The 21,575-nt window shown below is 59.7% G+C and overlaps 1 protein-coding gene and 1 pseudogene across 2 annotated transcripts; both read left to right on the top strand.

Annotated features, from left to right (window-relative positions):
* The first annotated feature begins 1,199 nt into the window (after nt 1-1,199).
* Nucleotides 1,200-6,483, top strand: LOC139829353 (uncharacterized). Of its 2 annotated transcripts, none has more exons than XM_071816479.1 (12): nt 1,200-1,328; nt 2,032-2,662; nt 2,800-2,894; nt 3,023-3,114; nt 3,249-3,387; nt 3,555-3,743; nt 3,993-4,124; nt 4,620-4,784; nt 4,938-5,056; nt 5,554-5,692; nt 5,840-5,978; nt 6,262-6,483. In XM_071816479.1, exons 1-12 carry the CDS (start codon nt 1,215-1,217, stop codon nt 6,390-6,392), a joined length of 2,085 nt encoding a protein of 694 aa, XP_071672580.1. In that variant the 5' UTR covers nt 1,200-1,214; the 3' UTR covers nt 6,393-6,483. The 2 variants fall into 2 exon arrangements, with proteins under 2 accessions (XP_071672580.1, XP_071672579.1); XM_071816478.1 differs by having other exon boundaries at nt 3,552-3,743.
* Nucleotides 6,484-7,676: 1,193 nt separating this feature from the next.
* On the top strand, nt 7,677-18,728 carry LOC139829319 (fas-binding factor 1 homolog; annotated as a pseudogene).
* Nucleotides 18,729-21,575: the final 2,847 nt, after the last annotated feature.

Below are 21,575 nucleotides of genomic sequence, written 5' to 3'. Positions count from 1 at the left end.
CCACTCTCTCTGCAATTAAAACTGAGAGTATTTAATTCAGTAAAGTGAGATTTCATTCCCCATGACTTGTCTGATTGTATTTTGAATCTGGGCACGGGCTGCAGTGACCTGCCCCAAAATATGAGGTGTCACCAGCTACAATGTAGGTGGTGAAGTGGGAGAGGCAGGAGGGACCCTCAGCACCTCCCATCCCGCGGATAACTTCATCACAATGACCAGGGCGGCGCCCGCTGGCTCCTGGAGCAGCTGTTGCCAGGCAACAGAGACACTATATTGTCCCCTGTCACCTGTGCCCCTCGCCCATTTGGTCACTGGCCGTGGTGGGATCACTTGCCGTGGTGGTATCACTGTGGTGGTGGACTCATTTTGGCAGTTGGATCGCTTTTGGTGGTGGGATCGCTGTTGGTGGTTGCTTCACTTTTGGTGGTGGGATCACTTCTGGTGGTTGCATCGCTTTTGGTGGTGGAATCGCTTTTGGTGGTTGAACCGCTTTTGGTGGTTTGATCACTTTCTGCACTTGGATTGCTTTGGTGACTGGATCACTTCCATCGCTCGGATTGCTTTCGGAACTTGGATCTGTTTTGGTGACTGATCGCTTTCTGTGGCAAGAAGGAGCAGGAGAAAGGCTGCTGTCTTGTCCATCCCTCCAAGATCACCTCCGGACAGAAAAGCTCCTGTCTCCCTACTTCGGGTTCAGTGTTTTCAGGCAGAACAGCAGCGATGGCCACACGCAGTCTGTTGGAGATGCTGGACGCTGCCATCGGGACACCCGAAGTTGGGGTTGTGGATTTGGTGGCGCTGCACAAGCTGCTGAAAGCCATGATCATCGGGCAGCCAGACCAGCAGGAGCTGTCCGTCCTGGAGCCAGGGCAGAGCCCGACCCCCAGCTTAGGGAAGGACAAGGTCACGAAGGAACAGCCTGGCCAGGAAGAGAAGGAGAGAGACATCTGCAAGGTAGAACCTCTTGCTGGTCCCTGGGTGCTCCCCCACGAGACGCCCCCTCCTCTGGGCTCCGCGCTGCCCTCGTGCCGCCCTCAGCCCAAGGGCTGGGTTAAGCCCGAGCTCCCGCAGCAGAGCACAGCGGGGTCCAGGTCCCCAGGGACCCTCCCCTGGGCTCACCCCGACACCCGCTCTCCCAGAAAAGGGCTTCGCTCCAGGATCTGTGGGAGGAGATCAACAAGTTTAAGGAGGTGCAGTCCGGCCTGGCAGAAGACATGCGGGAGATGCAGGAGGTGCATGTCGGCCTGGCAGAGGACATGCGGGCGATGCAGGAGGCGCATTCCGGCCTGGCAGAGGACATCCAGGAGATCCAGGAGACGCTTGGCCTGGTGGGTGTCCCCTGGTGCCCCAGCAGGGAGCTGGGCTCTCGTCCCCTCCCCGCTTCTCTCCCTGTCAGCCTGCGCCCCTGCTCTGTGGCCATCGTTGTCACCAGCGTGGAGGGCAGCAGGAGGGAAGAGTGGGAAGGGTGTCCCAAGAGTTGCTAAGGCACTTTTGAACTAGAGAGCCCTCAAAACAGAACCATGGGAGGGGAAGGAGGGGAGATAAAGCTCTGCTCGTGGAATTCTGCCGCGGCCCCCAGGCACAGCCCTGCCCAGCGTCTCTGTGGCTCCTGCCCCATTCATTTGGGGATTCTCTTTAAATCCCACTCCCACATCTGAACGGGTGTCTCTCTCCTCACCCAGCTCCAGGGGAAGCCCCAGGACGCTGCCGGGCTGCGCAGGGACAGGAGGCGGCTGCATCCCCGCTCCCTCGGGGACACCAGCCCTCCTGCCTCGGGGCACAGCCTGTGGGTTTGGGGTGCTGGGCAGTGATGCTGGGGGTCCCATCCCTGGGGATTCCATCCCCCCGGCTCCATGGCCGGGCTGACCCCGTGATGCCTTTGCATTTGGGCTCTCATGTGGAACACGACTTTATCCCCGTGAGATGGTGGTTTGGGGACAGGGACTGGGGACATGGCGGGGGGTTCTGGGGTCTGTCCTCACGGCTGCCCAGCTGCCAGTAACCGTGCTGCCCTTTGCCTCTTCTTCCCAGGAGGGCGCTGGGGGCCAGTCTGCCCCCGCCGATCCCACCCAGGTGGCCACGGACAGCCAGGCCAGGAAGAGCTCAGCACTGGGGCCGAAGGGACGTGGGACACAGCCTGGGATGGAGACCAGCAAGGGGACTGCAGGGTCTGGCTCCCCGGGGATGCAAGCAGGGACACAGGGGGAACCAGTGACCCCTGTGAAGTTGTCAGGCACTCCCTCTGACCACATGAGGTCTACTGATGCCAATGTCACCAGCCCGGGGATGCAGCCAGGATCACGGGGCAGCCAGGCCAGCACCCGCCTGGGAAGACAGCCAGGGGCCCCTGACACCCAGACCAGCACCTTGGGGAAACAGCCAGGATCACCTGGGACCCACACCACCACCCCTGGGGTGCAGCCTGGGTCCTCCAGCTCCCAAGCCACCATCCCAGAGGATGCCGAAGAGCGGGCCATGCCCTGGCGCTCCTCGGGCTCCACCATCATCTCCAGCTATGAGTCGGAGATGCGGGAGGTTCTCTCCCAGGTTGGGCAGCTCGGCAACGTCTGCACTGGTCTGAAGGAGGAGGTGGAGCAGCTGAAATCTGCAAAAGCAGAACGCGCGGATCTTGAGAACGTGCGCCGGCTCTTCCCGGAGGGAGGTGAGAGCACGGGGGGGCTGGCGGGGGTTGTTTGCTGTGGGGACACCCTGGCTCAGGAGCTCGTCATGCTCAGAGCCTGGCCCCAAGGGTGAGACCCCGTCACCGACAGCACATCCCCTTGCACCATGTCCCTCTAGGCCGGCAGAGCATCACCAGCATCCTGGCCGACCTCAAGTGCCAGATGTCGTTCCTGCAAGACATGGCCAGGGCCCTCCACGGGCAGGAGGAGAAGGTGAGCCGGCAGCAGTCCCCGAGGGGCTGCGGGGATGCCAGTTTGGGCAGGGAGGGGGCAGCCGAAGGGTCCCCGTGCCGGAATGACACAGGGGGCTGTGCCCTCACTGCCCCCACTGCCGTTCGCAGATCAGCAAGGTGGAGGATGCTCCCAGAAAGATGAGGGCGGCTGGAGCCGGCAGGAAAGCAGACGGCAGCGCCCAGATGACCCAACAGCCACGGTAAAAGAATGGGAGAGGGTTTCCTACCTCGCAGGGCTGCGAGGGAACCTGGGGTCTGAGAGCATCCCAGTTTGGGGGGCAGGGGACACCCCCACAAAGGCTAAGCCTGCCCCTGCCCCCGTCTCGCTGGCCAGGCCCAAGGGACAGAAGGTCAAGGCAGAGCGGAAGGAGTTGGGGAAGCAGCAGGAGCCGACTCAGGCCGAGCTGGAACACCTTGCGGCCGAGTACGTGAATCTGTTGGTGATGGAGACAGCGCAGCAGCTGCAGGCAGAGGTGAGGCCCGGGGGCAGCGCTCCCAACCATGGCTGGCTCGGGGGGAGCCCTGGCGGGGTCCCGGCCACGGCCCCTGGCTCGATGGGGTCATGGAGCCTCCACGGCACCTGCGCTTGTGGGCCGCATCCAGCCCGGCTCAGAGCTGATTCCTCCTCCCCTGCCAGCAGGTGGACGAGCCGAGAGCGACGGCGCAGAGCGGGGGACACGAGCAGGCAGGGTGCCACGTCTGCAGCCTGGACACCATGGTGCTGCTGGAGAAGCTCCTCCAGCGCTGCGAGAAGCTCGAGGAGCAGGTGGCGTCCCTGGCCCAGAAGGCGGGCGGCAAGGTGGACAATTATGAAAAGTGGAGGAGACAGGTAAGGAGATGCAGTGTAGGGGGCTTGAGCTGCTAGGACCCCCCAGGCATTTCTGCTTTGCTGTAACGCGGGGGAGCCCCTGGCTGCCCCCCTAATTGGCTTGTGGGAGTCAGCAGCATGGAAGGGAATTAAAGCCTTGGAGAAAATGTTCTGCTTGCACTGAAAGCCCGTGGCCACCAGCCAAAATACCCTGGGTCTGTCCCTGCGGGGCAGCCACCCTCCTTGCTCAGCACCGCCTTGTCCTCTTAGTCCCTGCAGCAGGACGAGCAGCTCAAGTGCCTCCAGGCCAGCATCATGCAGCTCCAAAAGGACTATGAGAAGTTCAGCTCGGGCCTTGCAAACCTCCAGCAGGATCGCCAGCAGGAGCAGAATGACATCAAGGTGAGTGTCTGTAACCCGCAGGCAGAGCCCAGGCTGGGACCCCAAGGGATCTGTCCCCCTGCCACCCTGCTCGCAGCCCTGCACAGCTTCCCGATGCCTTTCCTGGAGGTTTCTGATGGGGTGGGGAGGCAGGGGGTGCTCGGCTGGCCGGGGGTCAGCTCCGACCCTACCGTGGCATCACGGGCTGCTTTTTGCCTGGGAATCGATGAGGTATGGGCTCGAGGGTCCCTGGTGCCAGTCAAGGGTGTCCTGGGCAGGGTGACAAACACCCCTTGTCCCTTGGGTGCCGGCTGACAGAACCAGCCAGGGGGAGGGAGGATTTCCAGCCCGGCTGCGGGTCCTTTGCCAGGTCCCTCTGTGATCCTGAGTCCCTTCGGCTGGTGGGACCAACCCCACGGGGGCGATGGGGTGAACAGATCCACGTAGCCACTTCTCCCTCTCCCGTTGTCCCTCCATCCTGTCTCCAACCGCTCTCCTGCCTTTCCCCATTGCTAGAAGGTAGACAAGGCCGCCCTGGCTGACAAAGTCAGTCGCAGCCAGTTTGAGGCGTGCATGGAGCAGCTGAACAAGGGGATGGAGAAGGTGACGAGCCGGGTGACAGGCCAGGAGCAGGACTGTCAACAGTTCCAGCAAGAGCTCCAAAGGCAGATGGACTGTAAGGTGAGGGCTCGTCCCCTCCATGCAGAACTGGCACCTTGGGGGCCTGGCAGCCTGAGGCAGCATCCTTGCGATGGTGCCCCCTCCTGGCTGTCCCCCTGGGGACCGCCATGTCCCATCCTGGGGTAGATGGCTGAGGGTGTCACCCGTCCACAGCTGGACCGCCGGGAGCTGGGGGCGTTCCGGCAGCAGCAGGAGGAGCGTTGGAAGAGCCTCAGCCGGCAGCTGCAGAAGGTGCTGCAGCCAGAGCGTGACGATGCCGCTGGGATTAGGAAGTGAGTGCGATGGGGACAGCGGTGGCTTTGGCAGTGCCGGCCCTGTTCCTGCTGGCTGTCCCAGCTCGTGCCGCTGTGGTACCCTGGCGTGGGAGCCGAGTGGGCAGCGCCCCTGGGGATGCTGAGCAAGTGGCTGTGCCTTGTGCTCCTGCCAGCTGCAGCTTCCCAGCGACGGAGGCGGCACAATGAGGGGGCACGTGTGGGAGGAGCCCTCCTGAACCAGTCTTGGGGGGTGGGTGCAGAGGCTTTTTGTGGCAGGGGACGGTGTGCAGGTGGGGCTGTGCCCCCCAGGAGCTCCCCAGCCCTTTTCTCCCCTCTCCAGGCAGCTGCTACCTGGTTTCCATTGCCTGTCCTGCGACCGGCCCGTCAACATGCTGGCGCCTGGACCGTGAGTAACTGCCCCCGAACAGGGAGCACCCCCTGACCCCTCCCTGGAATCGAGTGACACATGGGGTGCCACCTGCCAGGCACTGAGCACCCCGTGTCCTGTCCCACAGGGAGCGGACGGGCGAGTGCAGATACCCCACTGTTCCGCGGAGCTGTGGGGGCCCACACACTGTCAGGCCCCCACGCTTCCAGCCCCAACCGCCCAGCATTCCACGGCCATCCCAAGCCAGTGCCCGCAGCCCCAACAAGGTAGGGATGATGGAGGTGGGGAGGGGGATGCTGAGCCTGCAGGGGGATCTGTGTCTCAATTTCCCCACGGAGAGCTGGCTGGGGGAGGGTTGCTGGAGGATGCGGAATGGGGCCCCGTGTTTGGGTCACACGCTCTCCCCTTCCCAGAAGGACGCGATGCAGCTGTTGGGCCAGGACGGCACTGATGGGAAGCAACAGAACAAGCAGCCGTCTGTAACGGAGAGCTCTGAGCTGTCCTCAAAGCAAAGGGGGACGCCAAACACCACGACCTCAATGAGCCGGCCAAGTGTGGCCCTGTCAGGGCACCGGGGGGCGGAGGACACCCTGCTGTCTGGGGGGATGGGTCTGTGCCCGCAGCTGGGCTGGGTGGGACGGGAGTCTGGGGTCTGGGCTGGGGTGCGGGGGCAGCACTGGCTGCTGGGGCAGCCGCTCCTCATGGTGGAGCTGGAGGGAGCTGGGGGGACATGGCGGGTGGTGCTGGCAGTGTGGGACAACAGCCTGTGTGCTTCAGGGTGGGGGCAGGACCCTGTTTGTGGGTGCCTGTGGCTGACCCTGCCCCTCGCCCCCAGGTACCTCCTCCTCACTGCAGCACCAACCCGCCGCGCCGAAGAACCGATCTGCCTCGTCTCCCGCACGCCTCACCCAGGCACCGAAGCTGCTGGTGCACCTCCTGCCACTCCGCAATAAATCAGTGCCCTGACAGCCGGGCAGGACGGGGGTCCCGGGCCCCGGTCCCACCGCCTCGGGCGCTGAGCAAGCAACAGCTACAATAAACGGCCATGAGCAACCAAGTGCCAGTGTGGTCTGAGTGGAGGTCCCTGGGGCAGGATGGGAGAAAGCCCCCCTGTGTTTGCTTTTTCAGGAGACAAATAAGTGCTAAAAAGGCACTTTGGGGGTGCCCAGGTGGATCCAGTGGTATCCAGACCCCCTCCAGAGGGAGCACTGGGAGCAAACCACTGGGCATCAGGGCAGAGCCAGCAAAGGCCCATCCTGCACCCCGGGTGGGGCTGAGGTGTCCATGGGCTTAAGAAGCACCCCCTGGGCCTAACTGGGGGGATGGGGTGAGGAGGTAACCAGGCAGCTGTGCAAGATGCCGGGCTGACTGTCGGCAGCCGGGAGAGCAGCAGCAGGAGCCGAGCTGCAAGGCCGGGCAAGGCCGAGCTGTCACAGGAGCTCTGCTTGACAACAGGTTGACCGTGAGCCAGCAACGTCTCCCGTGGTCAAGAGGCCAATGGTACCTGGGCTGCGTGAGTAGGAGTGTGGCCAGCAGGTCAAGGGAGGTGAATCCTCCCCCTCTGCTCTGCACTCGTGAGGCCCCATCTGAGTGGTGTGTCCAGTTCTGGGCACCCCAGTTTAAGAAGGACAAGGAATTACTGGGGAGAGTCCAGCGGTGGCTACAAAGGTGCTGAGGGTTTTGGAGCATTTTGCTTCTGAGGAAATGCTGAGAGAGCTGGGGCTGTTGAGCTGGAGAAGAGAAGCTGAGAGGGATCTGATCAATGGGATCAATATCTCAGGGTGGCTGTCAGAGGATGGACCAGACTGTTCAGTGGTGCCCAACGCCAGGGTGAGGGGCAACGGGCACAGACTGAAACACAGGAGGCTCCATCTGAACATGAGCAGAAACTTGTTTGCTGGGAGGTGCCAGAGCCTGGCCCAGGCTGCCCAGAGCTGGTGTGGAGTCTCCTCTGAGACATTGAAACCCGCCTGGACCCACCTGTGTGATCTGCTCTGTGACCCTGCGTGAGCAGGGCTTGGACTGGGGGATCTGCAGAGGTTTGAATCTCCCCCGGGAGTATCGGAGTTGCCGGGGCTGGAGCGTCCGGCCCGGCCTCAGGCCCACCAGGGACTCCATGTCCCAGCACCAGCAAGAGGAGAAGGGCCGGGCCAGGCCAGGTGGGGTCGGGAGGGGCCGGGCGGGACCGGGCGGTGCTGCTGCGGGCGGGTCCAGGGCTGCCCTGAGCCCAGGGATCGGGACACCGCGGCCATGGCCACCAGGCCTGTGCGTGCTCGGGGCCGGGGGCACGAGGGCAGGTGTGTTTAAGGCTGAGCTGGAGCCTGGTTTTTGAGGGGCTTGGAGAGGTCCGAGCAGCAGGGAGCCAGCCGGGGGGGTGGCAGAGGGACGCAGGTTGAACAGCAAGTGGGGAAATCCTCCTGTCCCTGCAGGTCAGAGTGTGGACGCGACCAAGGATCTTCGGTCCCCCCGTGGGGGTTGACATCGGAGGAATCTGCGGAGACACCCTCTGGAGCAAGGGAAAGCCCGGCTCTTGCGATGGTGAGTGTGACGGGTGCTCAGGCAGGCCCGGGAAATGCTCAGTGCTGCTCTGGCACTGGTTGGGAGGCAGGAGCCATCCCGAGGCAGGAGGGGCTGAGCCCCCTGGTGTCACTGAAGGGGTCACATCTCTCCGCTCCCCCGGGCTTTCAGCTGCCATTTCCCAAGCAGCGCGGGCGGGACGAGGGCGTCGCTGGTGCTGCTGGGGTTCTCGGGAGAAACCTGCCTCTGGCTTGAGTGTGCTGAGACAGTCCAGCTCAGACTGGCTTGGTTTTCTAATGAGGGAATTTGTCTTTCTCCACAGGCTACGCAAGCCAAGAGAGGTTTAAGTGGTAAGTGCACTGGCCTGGTCTCCTTTCACTGTGCGCAGGTGCTTTGGTCTGCTGGGAATGCCTGGGGCGGAGGAGGGGGACACTGGGGTGAGGTGGCAACCCTGGCTACCGCAATGGTCACCATCCTTGTGTGGAAGGTGCAGCTCCGTGAGAAGCCGGCTAATCCCCCCGTGGAGTGCCCAGGCCAGGGCTATGCCCGTGTCCATCATCCTGATCTCTCCCTGTGTGTTTCCAGTTGAACCCCGTTTTACAGCCGGTGGGAGAGCCTTGAAGACCAGCGCGCGGGTCACCAAGGAGTGAGTGCCTTTCAGATCTCTGCGTGCTCCCCACGTCCTCCTGACCTGCCCCCTCCTCAGCTTCTGCACCCGCTCCCTGCCCCGACTGGAGAGAACAAGGCAGCTGCAGGGGTGAGCCCAAACGTGGGGAGAGAGCCTGGATGTCCTGAGGGCTGGGGCTGAGCTCTCTGGCATCACTGGCAGGAGCAAAAAGCCAGGAGAGGGGAGTGGGTGGCTGGTGGGAGACGGGCTTCCAGGTACCGAGGATGGAGCAAAGCCCGGGGGCACCCGCTGCTGCAGCCCAGCCTTCCTGGGTGTGCTTCGGCTCCAGCGTCGTAGGAAGAGCCCTCACCCAAAGCAATGGCCTTGGGTGTTCCTGACGCTTCTCTCAGAGGCAGCAGCAGGATCTCAGCACAGGACTCAGGGCTCAGAGCGTTTCAAGTACCGAAATCCCCCCGTCTCAGCCCCCGTGCGCTGCAGCCGCGGCCCCAAGCACCAGCCTCCCAAGGGAGAAGCAGTGCTGAGGCATCCGCTGCGCTCGCCCTGTGCCCGTCCTCATCCTCTTGCTTTCCAGGACAAGGACGACCGGGACTGGGATTTCCTGAGGACATCGAAACCCAATTCTGGCCCACAGAAGATGCCTGTAAAACGTGGCACTGAGTGCAGCTCTGAGACAACAGCAGAACAGAGCAGCAGGAAAGGTAAGCAGGTTGCTGGATGCCTCCTCCTTGTAAGAAAGGAATCGGCAGCCTGGCTGAGTTTGTGTGAGGTCCCAGCTGATGAAATGGAAAGCCATCCAGTCCCATCTCTGATTAAGCAGTGCGGTCATTTCTAGAGCAGCTTGATAACGGGGTTGGTTGTGCCACAGCTCAGGGAGTGCCCCAGGTTACAGAACTGGCCTTTCCTTTCCGGGAAGGGAGGCTCAGATCTTCCCTTGGGCCTCACCCGGCCTGTTGTGCACCGTGCCAAAGGACAACAAGTTTTCGTGGTCAGGATTTGGGTGGCTGTAGCATCCCCGGTCCACGGCAAAGCCCAGCTGGGGCACTTCTGGGTGGGTCCCAGCTGCACTGGGCAGTGTTACAGGCACTCGCCCCTCTTGTTCCTGCAGCGGGGACGCTCATGGGTCTGATAGTCACCTCAAATGGCCTTTGCCCCGATAAATCCACTCTGGACACCAGTAGCAGCCGGTGGGTTGGGGCAAGAGCCAGGGTGTGTTTAGAGCAGGGCCTTTGGGTGAAGAGGGGCTGGAACAATCTGATTGGAAACTTGCAAAGCTCAAGAAGCTCCTGGTGTTGCCGGAGCTGGAAACCCCAGTGTCAGTGACCCCCAGCCATGTCCCAGCAGTGGATGCAGGGGCGCAGAGCAGGCAGTGGCGCGTTGCCGCTTTGTCACTTGCTGTGAGGTTCAGTCACGGAAAAGACATTGAAAAAGGACTTTGTAAATGGTCCAGGGAGAGAAGAGCAGGCAGGGCTGCTTTGATCTCTTGTTCTTTAAAAAACCAAACCCCACCCTGCTCAAACCTCCTCTCATGGGCGATCCCATCCCCAGAGCTGCCCCCACGCCAGACGCCCCTGCGCACCGTGGCCCCGGTCCAGAGGAAGAAGACGTCGATGTTTGAAGATGCTGAAGACGACGACCTGTTGGATGTGCTGAGACGTGGCAAAGGCCCAAAAAAAGAGTAAGGGCAGTGAGGAGGCAATGGCAGTAACGCAGGGGGTGGGCTGAGTGTTGAGCTGGTGCCACCGTGCTGGGGGGGGATGCCGGAGCTTCTGCCCGTGGGTCCCAGCAAGGGGCAAGAGCAGCTGGTTTGGCAGAGAAGAGCCAGAGCAGCCTGGCCAGGCTGTGTGAGGAGGGACAGCCCTGCCTCTGGGAGAAACCATCTGCCACCGTGTCCCCACAGAGCGGAGCTCCGGCCAGCGCGCTCCACGCTGGACGGCTTGTTCGGACGAGGCTCCGCGGCCAAAGTCCTGGAAAAGCCAGGTACGGGAGAGCATAGGGAGTGCAAAGTGGATAAAAAGTCCCAGAAGCAGCCAGGTGAGCCCAGCCAGGGACGTTGGGCAGGTCTGCAGAGGTGACAGCATTGGCTTGGGCTAGCGAGCTTGATTTCTCGTGGCCTTGCAGGGGAAATGCCCTTTGTGTCGGGCTGAGCAGGGCGGTCAAGGGGCTCTGGGTCAGCGGGGCGGAAGGCGGCTCATGCACAAGGGTTGTGCTCTGCCCTCGAGGCAGCCTGGGAGGAGGAGGAGGAGGAGGAGGGGAGGGCTGGTGTCTTTGCAGCAGCTGCTCCTCTGGGCGCTGACTCAAGGCTCCTTGTCTGAACAGAGGAGGAAGGGCGCGGGAACAAGAAGGAGCTTGTCTTCGGAGAGTACAAGCCCTCGATGGGCTCCAGGCCCGCGGTACAGCCGGTGGTGGGGCAGTTGGTGAGGTACGGTGCTGTGCGTGTGTCTGGAGCGTCGCTGTCCCTGAGGCGGAGCAGGCAGGTCCCCGGGTCCCCTCGCAGGCAGGTCTGCAACTGCTTCTCCTTCCTCAGGTTTTCTGCCAACAGCAGCAGCGAAACAAACCCAGAGCCCCGCTCCACACCTCGTCCTCCCCGCAGACGGAACCCCGTGCGGAGGAGAAGGGCCGGAGACGACTGGCTGGGCTGGGAGGATGAGGATTTCATGGAGCCCCCCAGCCAGTTTGGGGCTGCAGAGGAGGCAGCGCCTAAACCCGACCCAATGGACTGGATGATCGATGCTTTGGCTCCCAGCAGAGCCGAAGAACAGGCCAAGGCACAGGAGATAAAGGCCAACACTATGGAGACCCAGGAGTAGAAAGCCAAGCCCTCTGAGACTGAGGAGAAAAAGGCTGAGCCCTCGGAGGCGCAAGAGAAAAAGAACAAACCCTCGGAGGCCCAAGACACAAAGGCCGAGCCCTCAGAGACCACGGGCGAAGGGCCGGGTCCCCGCTCTCCCGGCAGGTAAAGGCCCGGTCAATGGCCGCAGCACTCCCGTCTGCTCCACGTGTGGCTGCTGCAGCAGCAGCTCTCAGCAGCGCTTGCCTCAGATTGACCCAATTCGTGTTAAGCACTTTCTGGTATCCAGTTGGGGTAATGCCGCGGGTCTTTGTCGCGCTGATCCAGCCCACAGTCCCATTCCCCTCGGCAGGTTCAGACTTGTGCCGTCCCAATGGGGCTCAGAAGGGAATTGCAGCCCCCGTGCCTGGAGCGGTGGGCAGGGGGTGTGAGGTGGGGGTGCCCGGGGAAGGGGGCGGATGCAGCCAGGGGAGCACCAAGAACGGAGCTGTTGGGGTCTCTGCTCCCTCGGCAGCCAAGAGGCTGAATCCTGCCTTTCACCTGCGAGGCAGGAACTGGCGTTGAGGAGGGATCTTGTCTTTCGTGGCCTCCTCGGCTTGACCACATCGGGTGCTTTTTTCTTGCAGCCAGCTGGCCGCCTCCCCAGCAGCATTGGACTGTTGGGCAGAGCTGCTGAGCGCCCAGGCCCGTGTGGCAGAGCTGGAGAGCCAGGTGAGCCCCAGCGCCTGCTGGATGGGGCCCATGGGTGACCCAGGGGGAGGAGAAGGGGCCAGGTCTGCTCCTAACAGCATCAGGGTGACGGGAAAGAGGAAGAACCTCCCTGTGCTGAGATGCCAACAACGGCCACCGACTGCTGCTGTGGGGGTTCTGTCCCTTTGCCACCACATCCCCAATCAGGACACCGCATTGCGCAGCAGCAGAGGGCTAAGGGCTCAGAATGCAGAGAGTGAAGCAGCCCCTGCCTCCATTTCCCACCGCGCACAGCAACACCGATCTGCTGCTAAATCCCCATGTGACCTTTGGGTGCAGAGTGCCAGGTACTGCAAGGAAAGCAACACTTGTTCGGTGCTGTGACCCCTCACGGGCTCTCTCCCGGCAGGACCTCAGTGACCATAATGAAGGACAACTACGGGCAGCAGGTGGAGATGCTGTGGTGGCAGAACGAGCAGCTGGCGGCTCAGCTGCGGCAGGAGCGGCAGGACACGGCGCGGGATCGGGCAGAGCTGCTGGCGCAGCACCAGCTTGACCTGGAGCAGCTGTGGGAGCAGCACCGGCTGGAGAAGCAGCAGCTGCGGGAGCTGCAGGGCTGAGAGCGGCACGAGCGGCACGTGGTGCCGGTGCCCCCGGTCTGGGTGAAGGAACCAGGGGATGGTTTGGGGAGACAGTGAAAGGAGAATGGAGAGTCCAGAAGCCCTGGATTGAGGGCAGCCCAGTGGCTTTTGGAGTGGGGATTTGCTTTGCAGGCAGACACAGGGAGATCTGGCTGGAGACTTCATTCTGAGGGAATGCGTTGCCTTTTGAAAGAGGCTGAACCCCATGTTTTCTCTCCCCCAGATCCCTTTTATTCAGAACAATGACTTTGGGCCAATGAGAAATCTGATTTTGGTATAGAAGCCCATAACCCCCAGATGTGGTCCATCCCAGATGGGGATGGCAGCCCGTGGGATGCCCCGTAACAGACCAGCCTGCCAGCTCAGCTCCTGGGACCTGGTGCTCAGCCCCACGACCGAGCCTCTTCCACGGTGCCCGTCACGGGGAGCACCAGTTTGTAACAGCCCGTGGTGGGCTCCTTCCCCGTGTCCTGCAGGGAATCTGTTGAGGAACCGCGCAAGAAACACGAGGACCAGCTCCAGCACGTGATGTGGCTGAAAGAGCGAGAGATGGATGTGCTGACCGGCACTATTTCACACACCAGGTACCGACAGCCAGTGTCGTGTCCCCATGTTGATCGCTGGCCGCGGTGTTCCCTGACCTCTGGGGAACCAGGCCCGGAGCACAGGAGGAACAGGGGCCATCCTCTCTCCCACCCGCTGCCCGCGGGGATGCTGAGCTGTTGTGTAGTGTCTGTCTGTGCTCCCCGAAGCAGCAGCTGCATCTTCCTACTGCTCTGCTCTGATCCCGAGAGGTTCGGGGCAGGGCTGCCCGGCCCATGGCCCGGCACACGTCCCCCTCTCCTTCGCAGTGATCCTTCCCCTGCGGGTCTTGCTCAGACTGCGAGTTTCTGGGCTCTGTAGGAGCATGGGGAGGGGTCCCCTTCATGGGGGACCACGGCACGAGGGAGGCTTTGGGAAAACATGGAAAAGAAGCTGAGTTTTTAGTTGATACTGGAACGTTTGATTTGGTTTTGAATCAGGCATTGATACCATTAGATGAAGATTTTGTACCTGTGGTGGGAGCTACTGGCCAAGAAGACAAAGCTTTCTGCAACAGCCAATCCAATAGAAACTGGAGAAACAAATTGGAATTCCTAAGTTCTTATCTAAGCCCGGGTCTCCAAAACCGTTACGGAGACGAGACTTAGGAAAACAGTTGCAAGCAATAATAACATACAAACAAGGTGAAGTGACAAAATGGAATTCCTAAGTTCTTATCTACGCCTGGGTCTCCAAAACCGTTACGGAGACGAGACTTAGGAAAACAATTGCAAGCAATAATAACATTCAAACAAAGTGAAGTGACATTCAAGATAAAAGAGCAGCCACAGAAACCAAAGAAGACCGTATGCAATGCACTGCAAGTTTGCTAAATTTGGTGAGATGCAGTGGGTATCGAGCTTCCCAACAGAGCGCCCAGCTGATCCAGCACCAAGTGACTTATCTGGGAATCGAGATCTCTGGAGGGCACCAGAGCTGGGGATGGAGCGACAAGAAGCTGTTCGCCGGACACCAGAACCTGCAGCGGTAAAAGAGCTCTGGGCATTTCTTAGAATGACACGTTGGTGCAGACTTTGAGTTTATAATTATGGACTTTGAGTAAAGCCTTTCTATGAACCGTGAAACAAAATGACTTCCAAGTTGAATTGGACAAGAGAAGCATCTGAGGGCATCTGCACAACTAAACAAAGAACCTGGGTCTCCCAGATATCACCAAGCCATTGGAGTTATGCTCACACAAAAGGCAAAGCGTTGCTCTGCGTGTTCTGGCACAGCAATTAAGAGCTCAGAACCGAGCGGCTGCTGCTTCCCAAAGCAATCAGATGCAGTGAGCCAAGGCTGGCCTGGATGTCGTGGAGCTGTGGCAGCTCTTGGACTCGCTGTACAGGAAGCTCCTGAGTTCACCGTGGGACAGAAAGTGTCCCATACGGTACCAACCGTACTGGAACAAAAAGGCACCCATGGGTTATCTCCCTCGAGATTCCTGAATACCAGGCGGTACTGGTGGAACTGGATGATGTGAATGTTGTCGTTACCAACGCTGTCACTGCAGCCCCTTTCCTCAGTGGGTCTGTTTCAGAGCCTGTGGTCCAGGATTGCTTGGAAACAATGGGAGCTGTTTCCTCCAGCAGACGGGATTTAATGGAACAGGCGCTGGAAGACGCCGAAGACTCCTGGTTCACTGATGGAAGCAGCTTTGTAAAGCAAGGAGTAGATAGAGCGGGGGATGCCCTAACAACTACCCACGAGGTAATCGAAGGCAAACCTTTGTCTCCTGGGACTTCTGCCCGGACAGCTGCACGTACACGAGCTTTAAAATTATCCAACGAGAAGAAGATTAATATTTGGACAGATTCCAAGTGTGCTTTGGGAGTGGTGCGTGCCCATGGAACATTTGAGAAGGGCCACATTTATTAACAGCACAAGGAGAAGAGATTAAATGTGATACTCCAGTTGTTGGAATCTGTGCTGTTACTAGGAAAGTTGTCACCATGCATTTCAAGGAGCATCAAGAATGAGACACTGATCAGGAAACTGGAAATAAATTGGCAGCTCATACTGCGAGATGAGCTGCTGGGAAGAGAGAAATGAGAGGGATGTCTCTGAGCCCAGACGGCTGCCTCCTCGAACCAACATCAGTAAACTCTGCCTTGCAGTGTGTTAACAGAGACCTTCTTGGGTTGGCCAGAAGCATTCCCCTGCCCAACTAGTAAAGCTAGAACAGTAACTAAAGCTTTGTAAAATGAGACCGTACCCCGATTGGGGGTACCCGCTGTGATGTCCTCTGCTAGGGGGCCCCCTTTTGTTGCACAGGTAGTGCTGCAAGTCAGTAAAGCATTAGAGATCGATTGGCAGTTGCAGACTCCCTGCAAGCCTTAAGCAAGTGAGCAGGTAGAAAAGAAAATGAATCATTTAATGGAACAGCAGATAAACAGAATTTGCCAGGACACTAACTGGAAGTAGAATCAAGCACGGCTCACCAGAGGAGACGGCGTGAACAGCCCCGCCAGGAGCTGCTCAACCACCCTGTGGCACCGCTGACCGCAGCCCAGGACCTCAGTGCCCCGACCGAGGGTCTTTCCAGCACCCTGGGTGAGGCTTCCACGCGCTGCAGGTGGGAAGGGACTTGTGGGGGGACAGCTGCGCTCGTACCTTTGTCTCCAGAGGCTTGGGATGGTCAGGGGGCTGGTTTAGTGCCCCTGTATATAAACCTCAGGTATGAGTTGGCCTCTGCATCCTCTGCAGGGGCTCAGCGGAGCTCTCTGAGCCAGGGCAGTGCCCGGAGGGGGCAGGAGGGGAGAGGCAGGTGAGTTAAAGCCCGTTTGCCCTGGCTTTGTGATGTCCCCATCCTGTGCCGTCAGGTCCCTGCTGGCTCTTTCCCCAGGCAGGGACGCTCTTGGAGGCTTCCCCTGTGGGTCTTGCTCAGACTGCGAGGGTCTGGGCTCTGCAGGAGCATGGGGAGGGGTCCCCTTCATGGGGGACATGGCACGAGGGAGGCTTTGGGATGCTTCTCTTGTTGGTGAGTGACACCCTGGACTGTCACCCTGTTTCTGTGGCCCTGCCTGGGATCATTCCCACCCATCCTTCCTCTCTTCTCAGGGGGATGATGACTTAGAAAAGGAGAAGATCCTCTTGGCGTCCCTGAAGAAAGCGCCATACACCACTTCACGTCTGTCAGCATCCCGTCCGTCCTTCTGCCCTTCGCCGCACCACGATTTCTCCGAGGTTACGCAGTTATTTCTGGCGATCCCGAGGAAAGTGCCCTACTGCGCTTCACCTCTCCCAGCGTCCCGGCCGTCCTCCCTGCTCCTGACCACCATTTCTGAGAGGCTTTCTTAGAGCAATGAGTTTAAAAGCCCAAGTCTCTTTTGCCTTGTGTTCCCCCTCCATGAGAGACCCCCAGTCTGGCCTGTTTCTCTGCTGTACCTTTTAAGTTGTTTCTTATCTCATAATTAAAGTATTTTTTAAAGCGCAAACGTCTGAGACTCTGATACCGGAAACCTGGGGCCAAGAACATTTCTGTGACAGTTTGTGCACGTGAATCCGCGTGTGGCACTGCTTTGCTGATGGAACTGGGAAGGAAATACTCGTCCTTCCCTGGAGCCAAAAACCACACGCGGTGGTTGGAGAAACTGCCAGTTTGACCTGGAAGGATGGAGCCAGAATTTGAGGGCAGAAATCAGTTGCCACGGGTCCTTGGGTCTGGAGATTGTTCCGCGATGTTCTTCTGGTTTTAAAGGCCGTCTTCCAGAAAACAACAATCCCAAGCAACGTGCCCAGGCTGTTTTTTCCTCCCCACGCATTTCCCTGTGTGATCTGCTCTGTGACCCCGCGTGAGCAGGGGTTGGACTGGGGGATCTGCAGAGGTCCCTTCAGCCCTACCAGGCTGCGATTCTGTGACTCTGCACTGCGGTTCCCCAGCACGCCCAGGATGTTCCACAGCCCACGGGCAACCGCAGCTTTTCCTTTGTGGGCCGATTTCTCAAAAACCCCTGGCTCTTGTGCTGGGCTTCACCTCCCGTCCGGGTACCCCGGGGTGACAGCGGGGCCTCTCCGGTGCCTTCCGCGGGCTCTGCCCGGTCGGAGCAGCAAGGCCGGCGATGGGGAGGGGTTCCCGGGGAGGGCAGAGCCCGTCCCGCGGGGCTGTGGGGACGTTTCTAGGCAGGCTCCGCGCTAACCAGCCCCGTTGCCGCGGCAGGGGGGCATTCCCAGCCCGGCGCTGCGGTAGACAGACCCGTTGCTACGGCTGCGGGGCCTTGCAGACCGGACTCCGCGCGGCGCAGCCCCCGTCGCTATGGGAACGGGGCCCTTCCAGTGCGGGCGGCGCGCAGCATGGCGGTGCCCCTGCTGAGTGCCGCGCTGAGCGGCGTCTGGAGCGGGCGGGCGTTCGGCACGGCCGGTGAGTCCCGGGCCGGGGAGCCCCGGTTCCCCTGCGCGGGCAGCGGGAGCCGCTTGCGGCGTGGCGGGGAGAGCGCTCGGGCTGCTGAATTGCTGGCGTGGCCGGCTCGGGGAGGCGGGGGTGGCTCCGGCTCTTCCCGGGCTCTCTCGGCCTCGTCTCTTGCGCTCTGGAGAAAGCGGGAACTCTCTGGAAACGAAGAGATGGACTGAAAGGCAGAGGCAATGCTACTGTTCGGCGGCATTCTTTATTTCATCAGCGCTGGGCAGCACTGGGGATCCTCCGGCTTCAGTTATAATTGTTAGTTATAATTGCCTTGTTTCTTACTGGCAACGCGTCATACGTATAAACTAAGCTCTCTGGTTCTAATCAATGCGTTACTGAATCTTCTGTCTCCCTCTTGTCATGCAGAAGGATCTAAAAGTTGAAAATAGCCCTTCTTTTTGCAGGTGCTCAGAAAGCGTTTACCGTGTCATTGGTTAACGATGGGTGCGTCTTTTGTAAGTGAGTCACGGTGTACATGAGTTGAGCAGCTTCTCTCCACTCTCCATTCCCAGCTGCGCTCTCACGCGGGCAGCCCCGCTGGGGCCGATGCCCGGCGAGGATATTGATGTCAGCAACTTAGAAGCGCTGGAAAAATCCCACAGTTTCGGTCGGTCCTTGAGGCTGGCGGTGAAGGAGCAGGAAGCCGCGCTGGGGCAGACGGCCCAGCAGCACAGCAGCCTGGAGCAGGAATGTGCAGAGAGCTGGAGAAGCTGGGAGAATTTTTGACGAGCCTTCGTTTTCCACCTCTGTTTCACAGACTCTGGGGTGCTGTGGGGAAGTAGTTGCCTGCCAGAGTGCTGCAAGAAAAGAGAATCACCTCAGCTCTTGTGCTCTTATTGTTTCCAGCCGCAGCCTCAAGGTGCGAACCTTTGGCACGTTTGACTTGTACAGAAAGCACGAGGACGCCATGACCCCGGCAGGGCTGGCGTTTTTGCAGTGGCAGTGGGACAGCTCCATTACCTGGGTCTTCCGTCAGCTTCTCAGTAAGAAATGGCCCATGCCGGGGGCTGGGGGAGCCGTGATGCGGCGCTGGGGTGAGGCACAGGGCCGGTGAACGAGCTGTGCCTGTGGGCTTCTGCTTGGTCTGAGGAAACCACCTCTTAAAATGCCATTTTGAATGAACATTTTCAAATAACACCGAGAACCTTCACCAGGGCGTGCTCGACCAGCCCTGGTGGGTGTGGGGGGGGCCCTTGTTAGTGATGGGGGACCTTGGGGTTCAGATCTGTGCCGTCTCACTGACGCTCTCTCTCACCCCTTTACAGATACTGTCCCCTGTCACTTGTGCCCCTCACCCATTTGGTCACTGGCCGTGGTGGGATCACTGTGCTGATGGAATCACTTTGGTCATTCGGATCTGTTTTGGTGACTGATCACTTTCGGCACTAGGATGTTTATATACATTAGATATATATTTTTAAAAACTGAGGGGAGAAAAGGCCATCTAGAGGCTCTCAAGGGCCAGTGCCCTCCCCAGCAGTGTGTGCTCCCCCCACCCTAGAAATAATACCTTGAAAATTCTTCCAGTGCGATTCTCAGGGGAGCCCCCGCTCCCAACGCCCTGGCCCTGGACCCCCCCAACTCCCCCACCTCCTCCAGCCCAGTCGGCTCTGGCCGTCCATGGTGGCCGTGGCTTTCTGGGGGGCAGGGGGTGGTGGAGGCCATGGGCGGTGGGTGAGGAGGGGGCAGCCAGGCGGGCTGGTGGTTGTGGGGCAAGGAAGCCCAGAAGGGGCTGAAGCTCCCACGGGCACAGGCCATGGAGGAGATGGGGCTGCTGCTGCTCTGCCGGCTCTCAGGGGTTTACAGCTTGGAGAACGTGGCCAGAGCGTCGGGGAAGTTGGGCGGCATGGTCAGCGTGTTGGGTCTGGATGGCGCCCCCAGAACATGGGTGCTGCCTGGGGAGGATCTCCAGCCCAGGCAGGGCACCTCGGGATGCAAAGGACATTTTGGACATCCAGGGTGCTCAAAGCACTGGGGTGCAGTGGGTTTGGGGAGGGGACACTGCTCTGATGCCAGCTGCCCTGTGCAGGGAGCGGTAGGGACGGGGTGATGCAATGAGGACCAGCACGATGGGTGGGGAGGGTTTTGGGGTCCCACAGGAGCCTCTTCACCCAGCTCCCTGTGCCCCTGCTCGGCTTCGCACCCCATTAGGGCACAGAAAGTCAGGCAGGGCCCCCTGGGACACGAGGCACTGGCCGGGCCCCACACGGTTCCCGGTACGGGCCTTGCTTTCTGTGTGCTGAACTGAATTTAGTGCTCTCCCCACCATCCTCCAGGACAGACCCGGCCCTTTTTGAGGCCAATCTTGCCAAAAACCCCAGGAGCTCAGTATGAAAGTGAGAAGTTAAATGATTCCTCACACCACCATTCAACACAAGAACTGGAGGTTTTTGATACCTGCTTTCTTGTAGGTGTCCTACTGAGCACCAGCAAAAAGCCAAGAGTGTTGCTCAGCAGCACCAACCACATCTGCCAGGAATTAGTCTTCAGAATTAAGCAGGAGTAGCAGAAGGCAATCACCAGCCCCACAGACAGCAAAGGAGAAGTCTGCAAGATCCCCTAAGGCTGGAATAGACTGTTGGCATCTGCTCTCCACGGCAAAACTGGAGGAGAGCGTAGAGGGAAAAGAAATGAAAGTCAGTGACAGTGAAAAATGGGTGGCGAAACACAGGAGGTGGCTGACACAAAAAGACCCTCCCAGGAGCAAGCCATGACTTCTGGACCCAGCATCTCTGGCGCGGGATGAAGGCTTGCCCATTGCAGTGCGGCCACTTGGGGTGGAAAAATGGGGTTTGAGAGGGGCTGTTGCCCCCCAGTGTCTTGCTCTGCCTGGAGATCTCTCTGCAGAGGCCCCTGGACAGGACGCCTCTTCCTCAGTCAGCGCTGGCAAAAACCATCTGGGGACACGCTCCATCCTCCGGAACTCTTCCTCGTGTGACTCGCAGCTCACGTGTGACAGCGCTGCTCGAAACTTGGCCGTCTCTAAGAACCGGCTTGCTTTGGGATGTGGGGTTCACTCTCAGAGGAATCATGGCAGCCCTGCTTTCTGTGTTGTGGTCTCCCTTTCAGCTATGGAGCAACTTCAGTTCACAGCGCCTTCTTCAACAGAGGACAGGAAACATACTCTGGTTTATTTCTTTATAGCTGAAAAGGCCAGGACAGTGTTCATGAGGGAGCAAGCGATGAGCACATTTCCTGGTCAGCAGCCACTGGCTCATGCCAATGGTCAAGAGAGGCAGAAGAAATCCCTTCAGAACAGCTCCCTCTCCAAAGACATCCGTCTGCCTTGATCAGCCGCAGGGAAAGGCATCCTAAACCAGGCACTTTGGCCTTGTTTTCAGCCCAGGTTCCCAGGTGCTGGTGCACTCGTGAGCCAGTCACTGCACATCTGCCACGAAGGGGAATCGCCTCCGAGGCCACTGTGCTGTGGGGAAAGGAAAGGATTAAACGTCAGGAGAGCTTGATTGAGTACACAACAGGGATAAAGCCACTCTCTCTGCAATTAAAACTGAGGGTATTTAATTCAGTAAAGTGAGATTTCATTCCCCATGACTTGTCTGATTGTATTTTGAATCTGGGCACGGGCTGCAGTGACCTGCCCCAAAATATGAGGTGTCACCAGCTACAATGTAGGTGGTGAAGTGGGAAAGGCAGGAGGGACCCTCAGCACCTCCCATCCCGTGGATAACTTCATCACAATGACCAGGGCGGCGCCCGCTGGCTCCTGGGGCAGCTGTTGCCAGGCAACAGAGACACTATATTGTCCCCTGTCACCTGTGCCCCGTGCCCATTTGGTCACTGGCCGTGGTGGGATCACTTGCCGTGGTGGGATCACTGTGGTGGTGGACTCATTTTGGCAGTTGGATCGCTTTTGGTGGTGGAATCGCTATTGGTGGTTGCA

Source organism: Patagioenas fasciata, chromosome 18, assembly GCF_037038585.1.
Source record: "Patagioenas fasciata isolate bPatFas1 chromosome 18, bPatFas1.hap1, whole genome shotgun sequence".
Classification (NCBI taxonomy): Eukaryota; Metazoa; Chordata; class Aves; order Columbiformes; family Columbidae; genus Patagioenas; species Patagioenas fasciata.
Note: the sequence above shows the minus strand (reverse complement) of the source record. Positions and strands in the feature narration are given on the sequence as shown.